Source organism: Borostomias antarcticus (assembly GCF_949987555.1).
Source record: "Borostomias antarcticus genome assembly, chromosome: 16".
Classification (NCBI taxonomy): Eukaryota; Metazoa; Chordata; class Actinopteri; order Stomiiformes; family Stomiidae; genus Borostomias; species Borostomias antarcticus.
The window spans coordinates 22,407,756-22,419,653 of NC_140249.1; the positions used below are offsets into that span (position 1 = coordinate 22,407,756).

At 41.6% G+C, this 11,898-nt stretch overlaps 1 protein-coding gene across 1 annotated transcript in view; it reads right to left on the reverse strand.

Annotated features, from left to right (window-relative positions):
• Positions 1–9,909, reverse strand: part of ankrd26 (ankyrin repeat domain containing 26) — a gene marked incomplete at its 5' end in the record, with an annotated part of 36,331 nt that extends 26,422 nt beyond the window's left edge. The window contains 15 exons of the mRNA XM_084451400.1: positions 91–152; positions 293–430; positions 1,455–2,196; positions 2,386–3,563; positions 3,941–3,983; positions 4,073–4,137; positions 4,221–4,281; positions 4,362–4,431; positions 4,518–4,554; positions 6,378–6,535; positions 6,661–6,798; positions 6,928–7,034; positions 7,504–7,677; positions 7,918–8,032; positions 9,704–9,909. Coding sequence (XP_084307526.1) covers positions 91–152; positions 293–430; positions 1,455–2,196; positions 2,386–3,563; positions 3,941–3,983; positions 4,073–4,137; positions 4,221–4,281; positions 4,362–4,431; positions 4,518–4,554; positions 6,378–6,535; positions 6,661–6,798; positions 6,928–7,034; positions 7,504–7,677; positions 7,918–8,032; positions 9,704–9,909 — 3,294 coding nt within the window. The remainder of the gene's footprint in view (positions 1–90; positions 153–292; positions 431–1,454; positions 2,197–2,385; positions 3,564–3,940; positions 3,984–4,072; positions 4,138–4,220; positions 4,282–4,361; positions 4,432–4,517; positions 4,555–6,377; positions 6,536–6,660; positions 6,799–6,927; positions 7,035–7,503; positions 7,678–7,917; positions 8,033–9,703) is intronic.
• Between the last annotated feature and the right edge of the window lie 1,989 nt (positions 9,910–11,898).

The window sequence follows — 11,898 nt, forward strand, 5'->3', positions numbered from 1 at the left end:
AAACCACAGTAAAGCACTCCCTCGTGTCTTATTGCTTAATTAAGGCCTCAATGCCACGACATGAAGACATGCTTATAGCTCCTTCTGTACCTCAGAATCCAACGAGTCTTCCTCCTCCGTTCCCTTCTCCAGACCCAACTCAGACAGGAAATCTGTGGAGATGTTTTTCATGTATATATTTCATGTATGTATTGTGTATATATTTTCTGTTTGACATTTTTATTTGTGCTCTCTGAAGAGTGCACTGAACACAATGGGTCTCATTCATGAAACACAATATGAGTTATTGTACCTCTTTGCTGATCTTTGGACTTCTGGCTTTTTGGGACTGGAGTGTCAGGCGCAGGGGACTCCTCTTCAATCGGATGCTTCCCATTTCTTCTGTCCATCTCCTTGTAGGAGTCTCTATCATCTTCCTCCTCTTCATCACCTTCCTCCTCCTCCTCTTCTTCTTCAGTGGAATCTTTTTCCTGTGCAGAGAAAATGTCATCCTACAATGAAGGAAAACCTGCATTCATTTTTCTCTGGCTGGTCTCTAGCTAATCCATCTGAAACTGCACATGGGGTTTGATCATTGGCATAGGCAGGGACTGATGGAGCTGATTTTTTAATTTGATATTTTATCTGACCATTTTTGGCCCAGTCTGCATGAGGTTAAGTTTGCACGGAGTTGTGTGTGTGCATCCCTCTGAGCTGTTTACTTCCAGCAACGCAGAGTTTTTCAGTTTGTGCTGATTTTAGCGGCACCTGTGGACTAAAGTGGTAGTGTTTTCCTGGAAAGACCAATGCATTTCACATGAGCACCTCCCCTTCCTGGCTTAAAGATCTCTGTCTGCATGTCTCATTGTGGTGTGTGCATCCCGGGGTATAAGGCACTAGTCTTTGTTTAAGGTTCAAATAGAAACTGTGAAAACTGTTTTCAATATGGCCATGTCTAACATTTATCACAGCAAATAGAGGCTCATTGCACTACATTCATCTAGAGCTAATGACTAGGGCTGTGCAATAAAATCGATACAGCAATACATAGCAATATTTTTTTCTGTGATACTGTATCGATTTTCCGCAGCACAGTATTGAGTTTTTTTTTTTTATTATTACTTTTTTATGGGCACAAGGAAAATAAACAGAGCAAGACAGGGAATAGATAAAGATATTAGAAATGTAAGGATATAATTCAGTCATTGATACATTATTCATGTTTTAGATGGATTTAAAATGTTCTTATATTCCCACCAGTCAGGATCACCTCCAAGGAACGGAGGATGGAGTTGTATTTTCTGTAAATTATGTGGAGTATTGCAACATATCACATTATGTATTGTATCATACCATATTGCAATGTATTGGGATACGTATCGTGACCCATGTATTGCGATACGTAGAGTATCGTATCGTGAGGTTCTTACCCTACAATGGAATTCTGCTACTAACAACCCGTCTTACCCGTTTACCCCAGAGTTGCGCAACTTTGATAGGCTCTTGAATGTCTCTGACCTCTGACTTCTCTTTTGCAAGATGTTCTTGTTCATCCTCAACAGGTGAGTCCAAATCAACATCATCGATATCCGTTTGTGGGATTTCCTCTTCGTCAGAAAATCCATCGCTATCAGACGCAGGTTGGTGAACGGCAGAAACATCAGTGCTGACTTTGACAGCAGTGTGTGGTGGTTCATTATCTTCTTCGGGTTTTTCATCAAAGTCATCCAAAAACAAAGTGGTCTGCTGGACGGTTCCAGTTTCTGTGTCAGGAACGTCATCTATAACCATAGTAGGAGCATCTTCCCTGTGGTCATTCTCATTGGGATCAGAGAGCTCCTCATCACTTGAAAGATTTTCAAACAAATTAGTCTCATTAGAATGTTTACCGGCTTTTACTGGATTTATACTTGATTTTAAATCAGCTTTGTAGTCACCCATGTCCTCTTCATCCACCTGTCCTGGGCATTCATCTAGAGTGGTGTCAGAATCATTTGCCTCATCAGGGTCTTTCATTGTCCCCTTGGCAGAGTCATATTCCAGCTTTTGGTCTTGGCAGTCAGAATCTCCACTGTTCTCGTCTTTGTTACTCATGTTCCATTCCTCTTCTGTGTCATCATCCTGCCAGTCATCTTGGTCTGACTCATCTTGTCCAACAATCATCGACACAGGGATTTCTTCATCACCTTCATCGTCTCCTTCTTCAACATTATGAAACTGCAGGACATGAGATTCATCTGACCCCTTATTAAAAATCTGCTCATTTGCACTCATGGGTCTGGACATTGGTGATTGTATTTTCCTTGGCGTTGAGGGCCCACTCTTCAAGACGAATTCCTGGAAATCATTTGTCTTTTGAATAGGGGACAATGAAGGAGTTAATTTACAGGGTCGGGTGGTATTTACCTTATGTATAGGTTTTTCCAGTTCAGGTGAGCCTGTGGCTGCCATTTCTTCATCCTCCTCATCATCAGGCAACTCTTTACCCCCAGTTTGTATACCTCTCATTTTTGGAGAACCAGCAGCTGATATATATTCACCATCATCAGATATGTGTTTGTCAACAGGATTTTTGTCTGTTGGTTCTGGAGAGTCTGCTGGGGAGGCATTGTCACCTGACATCTCCTTTATTTCATCTTCATCTTCGTCCTCCCATGAATCGTCTGAACACTGCTGATCTTCAGCCCTGTGTCTCGTTGACGCAGCACTTCTGACTGTTGACGGCTTATCTGGTTCTGCTGAATCCAGAGCCTCTAAAGCTTCCCCTTTAATGGTGATTCCATCGTCATTTTCATCTGATGGGGAATCCCATGGTTCTTCTTCCTTTGGTCCTGGCGATGTGCTTCGTTCACGCATTGTCGTTGGTGCTGGCTGTAAATCCACCTCTAGATTTCCTACTTTGCCAAGGGGAGACTTGTCATTTAACTCATCATCTTTGGTTGGTGAGGAGGCATCATCGTCTTTGTCATTTTCATCAGACGAGGGACCCCATGAGGACTTGCGTTCATCCATCTTTGACTGAGGAATCTCTTCATGTTCAGCTTCAAATGGATCGTCTGAAGTTTTCCCCACTTTGCCGTGCAGTGCTCTGTTGTTAGCAAGTACCGAGGTACAACCTAATTTTTCCCTGTTATCGTCTTCATTGTCACCATAAGTATCTGGATCATCACTCCAGGAGTCTGAACCTGCATCATCATTCACGTTCTCTTCATCAAAATCTTCACAATCAAACTCTCTTTGTGATGGCGCTCTCACACTGTGTCGGGGAGTCATAGGCTCTGTAAGGTAACCGGTGTTTGGAAGAAGCTGAAGCTTGTGACCTGATGCCCGGCCACTTTCATTACCAAGGCTGTCGTCTTCACTTGAAAATCTTGTCTCTACCCTAATAGCTGACACAACACAGTCATCCTCTACATCTAGAATCACAGGGATCCCATAGTTTGATGATCCAACTGGAATCTCTGAATCATGTCCCTCATTATTTTGGCTTTCAGCGTTGGAAGCATTCTCCGGATCTAGTTTCACATTCTCAATGGCTCCATGGCTGGAGGGTTTTGGCAAGTCCTCAGATCCAAAGCCCTCTGCTGGGACCGAAGCCACAGAAATGTCACCCTCTTCTTCCTCCTCCTCTTCTTCTTCACTTTCCAGATCTTCATCTTCCTCGTCATCTTCATCAGCGTCCTCCTCCTCATCTTCATCAGCGTCCTCCTCCTCCTCATCTTCATCATCATCCTCCTCCTCCTCCTCGTCATCATCCTCATCTTCATCCTCTCCCTCAGACTCTTCTCCTTGTGCACCTCCCTCGGGAGAATCGCCTCTTACCTTGCTACACGAAGGCTGCTCTGAGAGCTCCCTCCCCTCCAGCTCAGCTCCAGCTTATATTAGTAGGAAAAAAAGGAGAAGAAAATAGAGAGAAAGATGTGACAGATGCTCACACACTGTTAGTTACTAGCACGTTTACCTTTCTGGAGCTTTGGAGGGGGGTGGAGGTAATCTGGGGTGCCCTGGAAAAGGAGGCGGGAGAGGGGGATTCTAGGTGCTGGGGATGGCTGCTGGGTGGTGATGCCTTGGGGAGGGATGGGTTTCTCTGGACTCTGTCTTGGCTCTCAAGCTCAGACTCGGCCCCACTCACCGACTTGGCTTCAGGATCTGCTACAGCTAGGGGGCAGGGGATAATAGGGTTACTACACAACCACAGTCTAAAGGAGGACACTACAGTACTAGTGGGATTGAATACTTACTGCCATTCTTTCCCTTCTTGGTGACACTCATCATTTTCTTGAGGTTTAGCTTTTGAGGTTTCTGTAAAGGGGAAAAATGAGATTCACAAACCGAGCTCAAATGAAACATTCATTCCTATAAGTAATCGACTCAATTGCTACCTTTGGGCTTGAATGTAACTCATCATCTTCATCTGAGGATGGCCATTCATCAGCAGCACTTTTTGAAGCCCTGAGTAAAATAAGAAAACTAGTGAGCAAGGGAGAGTCATTTGAGCATGCACACATTCTAGGTTATATGAAGGAAGATCTGCTTACCGGCTTATTGATTCTGTTTGTGAATTATCCTCAAAATCTGAAAAAATGGTATGCAATATTAGTGTTGTCTCAGCGTAAGCTCAACTACATTGCAAACCCTTGATTATCTGATGATCATCAATTGATAAATTAATGAAATGTAAGAGTAAGGTCAGGGTCTGACTCTGAACAGTGCGTCAGTTGAGAGAAAAACTAGCGACATCACACTGCAAACCAAAGAATGACACATCAAGCTCACTCAGACGCCTTATTATAGACCCTTTCAATTATATTATATATATGTTATATATAATATATTATGTATTGTAAAATATTGTACTGGAGATATACATTGTGAATGCATCTAGCACCTTGAGCTAAAGTTATCACGCTCCGGTTATCGAACAGACAATGCTTTCTTTATGGGATTGTGGAGCCTTTTCTCCAGCCACTGACATAAAACCGCTGGTCTACTGTGTAGCCTGCACTAGTAGGCTACATGTTTGACCTGACAACCTACAGAACATTATAGTCACAGTGATATGCCCTCACAAATGTTCTAGGCTGTTTTTTTATTTAAAAATAAGTAAACAATGAAATTGGATAATGTAGGCTAATATAGTTAAGCAGACAAGCTAATAAAGCACCCATTAGTGCATAGAAAATTCCCCAGAATGCAGGAAATGTAAGCTTTTGATGCCCCAAATTTCCTGGGAGAGGACCCCCAAACCCCCACTGTCTCACTCTGAGCCAGGAAAAACCCTGAATACCTATAGGTGTCAGGGAAGCCAGCTCGCAAAATAGTTAGAAAGCTAAAATCGTATCTCTTCACTTTATCTAGCTTTAATTGACAATATATTACGTGTATGTTGTGCTTTATCCAATGTGGATAAACCTCTTGTGAGTTAGAGACCGTTTAATAGAATTTGAGGTTTTGGCTGGTACCGACTTCCCCATACACAATACAAACCCCAGCGCTGTCTGTGTAGGAGCTTATATTGGTAACCTTTCCACTGACAAAATAATTGTATATATCCAAGCTCCGATACGACTTCACTGCTTCTCTTGTGTAAATACAGTCTGTGTCAACAAGGTACTTAGAGGTACAGGTAAAGAAACTCCCGCATTTACAGTACTGTACGTTTCTTTACATATCTTGCCTGTCCTGCCTTTGGGAGGCCCACAGAATAGCTTGTCATTATAACGATAGCTAGCTAGCCAGCTAGCTACTGCCTGTAGCTACAATAATGTTATATTGTATCTGTGTAATAGGCCTATATATGTTGTGTTCATGTCAGGCGATGTATCTAGGCGTGTCAACAAATTTGTAAAGTAATCTATCTATCTATAGCTAACTTATTAATCTAATTATTATTGATTAGCATATTATCGATTCATTGTCATCGCTATGGCAAACCGGATGCTGCGCTGGACCAACTGTTATCGTTTTAAATATGAACGTTCCGTGAAACAGTCTATAATCAAGGGAAGGTGGGAATGGCAACAAGCTGTATAAAGAAAATTAAGCTTGTTTCAGCTAATTCATCAGGCATTAATTTGACTATCTATTGAGAAGCAAAGTGTGTCTGATATTGAGGTGTAATTTTCACTGCTGCAGCCACTGGTTATAATACCTCTCCCTGCTTCACATGCTCCATGCTCTAGATCCAGTCAAGTGGTATTGCATGAGGGGTAAATGAAATATTTCAGGTAAATTAGATATATATTCAATTCATGGTCTTGATGAACATGCACAGTGTAATGTTAACCCATTAGAGAAGATAGTAGCCTGCAGTACATGGACATTGATATTAAGACAATGTTAATAAAACACACTAATCTCCAATCTGACATTACGGTAGTGTAAATTAATGTCCTTACCATCTTTATCAGTGGCCGGACCTCCTAGAGAGAAACCAGCTTCAACTCCTTGGGAGGGGCTGCCCAACATGGATGCACGCTTCTTTCTGCTCTCAAGATGCGAGGGCGATGACATTGATTTCCTCTTGGTCCCATGCTCAATAATGAGGTGGGAACAACTGTAACACCAAGATAGCAGTTTAGAAAGGCTGCAGTGTTAAAACTAAATTGTGTACACAATATGAAATATACAGCATTTAAGCACTGATATTCATGACAAGGAATGACTGGTTTCAGTGCTTACGCATGATGTCCATTCATCACTGCATAGTCGTCAGCAGACCACCCGTTGGTATCCTTTAATGTGATGTCCGCGTCATACTGCAACAGTAGCCGTACCATACTGATTTGTCCATTGCAAGAAGCTATCATCAATGGTGACCTAGAGGTGGAAGAGCAAATTACTGAATGGATCCATCTTTCAATATCATCGACATGACTGCAACATACAGTGATGTAAATTAGTGGATTTGCTAAATCATCCTCATGTTAAGTATTCTGAAGTGCCGACCTTTTCCCCTGGTCCGTAGAGTTCACATTAGCGGCCTCCTTCAGGAGAAACTCCGACATCTCTACATGGTTCTCTTTTACTGCCATGGTCAAGGGAGTGTACCCCTCCTGCAAGCACAGCTAGATTATTACACCTCAAAATTCTGTATTTAAAAAAGTGTTACATTTGTTTTATCTCCATGTGCATATATATTTCATTCATTATTCATTATTTTATTCATTGAATTAAGGGTAAGCTCTACTTTGTAAAATAATAAGCTTTGGATGTTACAATTATAAGTGTATAAGTGACAAATTATATGTGTCTACTCTTAAACTGCAAAAAAAATACAAACTACAGCTATTCTGAGATTTTTGTCAACATACAGAGCCCAGTAAGGCACAATAACCTTAAACCGGATGACACATCTTAAAAAGCGATAGGAACGATAGAGGGAAATATATATTAATAGACATTTTTCTATCGTCCCACGGTATATTTATTTTCATATCGCACAGCGCTAACGGGGGCAGGATATAATTCTCTGAACCAGCTATCTGGAATCAGCTACATGGCTGGGTTTGGCCCATAACTCACCTTGTTCTGGGCATCGACGTTGGCCTCGTGCTCCAGTAGAAGCACAGCGGTGGAGATGGTGGGGATGCGGGCAGCCAGGTGCAGGGCTGTGTTCCCGTTGATGTCCACCAGGTTGGGGTCAGCATCGTGGTCTAGCAGAGAAGCCACGCACGGCTCTTGCTGGCACTGCACCGCCTGCCAGAGGACAAGTAACATGTGTGAATGCACATGCCAGACTCACAGACTTAGACTTAGTTCCTCCCGTTCCTATTGGAACATTACAGACTCACAGGCAGGGACATAAAGGGCCTACCTACAGGCCAATCACATTTTGTCATGTACGGTGATCCTCATATTTTTTCACTTTAGCATTAACATTAGCTTTCAAACGAGTTTCACGTCAGTATCTGGGAATATCATGTCATGTTGGATTACCTTCATCAAGGCGGATCTGTTTTGATTGTCACATAGGTTAAGCTTGGCTTTGTTCTCAACCAGGAAGTGGACCACATCTGCATGTCCATTGGCACAGGCGATATGAAGTGCAGTTCTGAAATTGGAATATTAGTGACAATTAGTGACTTTTTTTTTTTTAAAGGGACAGTGCATTTTGGCCAGCTAATTTTCAACTGTAGTCATTGGCAGGTTATGAGAATCAGTCGTTGGTTTCCTTTTCACAATTGTATTGCACTCTAGTGTGCAAGAATGTGTTTTGTTGCACTAGTGACAAATTGGCATCACAGCTTTATATAGGCCTTTGGATAAGTGGTTTGGATTTCAGGTAAGCTAGGCCAGTAAAGGCCTGTCATCATTAACTTATAGATGGGTAGGCTATTACTGTGAAACTAGACTACACAATTCTGAGTGAGCGCTATAGAAACTGACTGAGCATGCTCTAAACGCATAAACTAACTATGTGGTCAATTACTAAGGAACATGTAGGCTACTCTCATCAACCAATTAATTATAACATCTCATTGTGAAAATAAACTCTAGTACTCCACTTACACCTCTGAACATATTCTCAGGTCAGGTGTTGCAGTCAGATGTAACAAGATCCTACCTTGTAACGCAAGTAGAAAAGCAAATGGCCAGGTGTGTCCACTTTAATTCTAAGTCTAATTTTTGACATATGATAGTTATCCTGTTCCAACTAATCATTTGTAGGTTCAAGTTTACACATTAGGTAAAATTGCCAATGGCAACTTAACACTATGAACTGTACTGCCTGCTTGCTGATAAGTGGCAAAGACAAAGATGTGAAGAGCCAGGACTGGTTATCAAGAGAGGTGATCATGACAATTCAACCATCATCGCTGCCAAATAAAAAGTAATTGTCTTTGGAGCCAAAGAAGAACGATTAAAAGTCATCGCTCAGTTCCAATCAGTAATGCTAAAAAACACAAACGAAGCCATAAATCTTGGTGTACTGTAGTCGACCTGAATTTCAACAGTCACATTAAGACAATTACAAAGTCAGCCTACTATCACCTGAAGAATATATCATGGATTAAAGGATTTATGTCTCAGCACTCTGAAAAAACGTGTCCATGCGTTTATCTTCAGTAGACTCGACTACTGTAACGGTGTGTTTACAGGTCTCTCTAAAAAATCGATCACTTCACTCCAGTTCTGAGGTCCTTACACTGGCTTCCTGTCTGTCCAAGAATTGACTTTAAAATACTGCTGTTGGTTTATAAAGCACTGAATGGTTTAGGGCCAAAATATATTTCTGATCTGCTGCTACGTTATGAACCATCCAGACCTCTCAGGTCATCTGGCACAGGCCTGCTTTCAGTCCCCAGAGTTAAAACAAAACATGGAGAAGCAGTGTTCAGTTTTTATGCTCCACATATCTGGAACAAACTTACAGAAAACTGCAGGTCTGCTGCAACTCTGTTCTTTTAAATCAAGACTGAAGACTTTTCTTTTTGCCGCTGCTTTTTATTAAATCAAATAATTATTCATTCACACACTGCACTGTAACTTTTATTCCTGTATTTTATTTTTCATGCATTTTGTTTTAAACGTCTTTTTTTGCATTTTGTTTTATATGACCTTTTATGTGTTTCTTGCACTTTGTCTTGATGCTTTTAATGTCTCATGTAAAGCACTTTGAATTGCCTTGCTGCCAAAATGTGCTATACAAATAAACTTGCCTTGCCATAAGGAAGTGACACTGAAAACTGTCTGAAATTGTGGCAATGAGCTGGTTGCCTACCTGTTTTCCTTATCAAGCTGATTAATGTCATTCTTCTTGGCGAGCTGCTTCAGCTTTGCCAAGTCTCCCACTGAGGCGGCCTTATGCACCTTCCCAAGGTCCTTGTCCTTCAGGTCATAACCCACCACAGACACCACGCTCCCAGCGTCCGAGTTGTTGGGAGAGAAGCCTTTCTTCTTTTTGGTGAAGTTGAAAATCTTCTTCATTGTATATGATTGCACTGTTGACAAACACACGACTGCATTGCTTTTGCAGCGTCCCTACCTGACCCTCAGGTGCCGCTGGAGGCTCGTCTTTCCCATCCCTAAAAATACAACCAGCAAAGAGGATTAAAGACGTTCAATAATGCCTAAGTCGACAGCATTGCAACACTGCCAGTAGATAGGGTGCGTTCGTTTGTGGTCGAAGGTGGCAAGTCGCAAGTGGCAACATATCTACCTCCGACCTGTGTGCATTCGAGCTATATACCATTATATCACAGTTACCTAGTTATATCTATATACCATTATATCACAGTTACCTAGTTATATCTATATACCATTATATCAGTTACCTAGTTATATCTATATACCATTATATAACAGTTACCTAGTTATATCTATATACCATTATATCACAGTTACCTAGTTATATCTATATATCATTATATCACAGTTACCTAGTTATATCTATATACCATTATATCACAGTTACCTAGTTATATCTATATACCATTATATCACAGTTATCTAGTTATATCTAGTGCATTCGAGCAACTGGGGGCTGAGAAACATATCCGAATTTGCGACGAGGAAGTGCGAGTTCATGAGGTGTTTTATTTAATCATTCCTAGCAAGTCGCAATTACCACCTCCCAGTTATAAACGAACGCACCATTAGTACTTGGCACTAATGTGAATAGATGGCATTCCATGTACACGCTACAAATGACATGAATAAGCTAGACGAACAGTACGCTGATAGATACCCTATCTAAAAGGCTTTTAAACAAACACAAACAACTGTGTGACTACTCAGTACAGCAGCATACATACAAGCATACTAGATAGCAAGCTAATAGCACGCCCAGCATACACGTTAGCTCGCTACCTGTTCCTCTGGACTCGTCCCGTTGTAAATAGGATAGCGTGTCCTATGTTGGTTTTAGTCTACAACAAGGATAAAGATAAAGATCCAATAACGACTGAGCATAACTGATATGGCTAGCCAGTCACTCGTTTGCTGGTGATTCCTGTTGGTAGTGTATCTGCGCAGCTAACGTCAGTAGCGTCGGGTGGAACGTTGAGCCCATCTCGTTGCCGTGGCAACCGAACGCAAGGAACCGGGAGACGCGGTTCTCGTAAATAAAAGATCACTTATCCTTTTGCGTTTCTCATGCTTCATTGGACGCTTAACGTATCGAGTATATTTCAAGACGTCCATATAACGCTACTTGCGTTCATATACTTGCGTTGGCTGCATGGCAAAACCCTGTTAGCAGATTTTACACCCTTTCATAGAAGTCAAACCATGATCTAGGGTAAGTAAGTACGCTTAACGCGTAAGTCACGACGTACGCTAACGTAACGTAGATAGCGTAGATACACACTAGTTGGCTAACTAGCTAATCTTGCCACCCACGTCGTCATCAGTCATCGAAGTGACCGCGATATTTAAATTTGCAACTGAGCCAAACAAACAACTAACTGGTTCCAAGATGTTAACTTACATACAAACACATAGCTAGCTATAGGTGTGCTAATGAACCAAACCACTAACCTCTGCAATGACCTGTATTACCCCTAAAAACACAGAAGTTTGGGGGTTTTTTACCCCTAAAAACACAGAAGTTTTGGGGTTTTTTTACCCCTAAAAACACAGAAGTTTTGGGTTTTTTTTACCCCTAAAAACACAGAAGTTTTGGGGTTTTTTTACCCCTAAAAACCACAGAAAAGTGGTTTGCTAGCTAACGTGAGCATCTGATCTGGGACCAGTCAGCTGCAGCTGCAGTGACGTTACTGGTAGTGCTAGCTATTGTAAACAGAATGCTTAAGGTGGTCCCTTGAACACAGCGGTCAGAGTGTAGTTAAATGAAATGGCACGCACTTTTACTAAAGCTACTAGCAGAATAGTAAGACAAAACATTTTTGTATACTGACCTGTTGATCACTTGACTTGAGTCAGTTTCCACCAGCTGGCTACACCCTAACTTGCTGC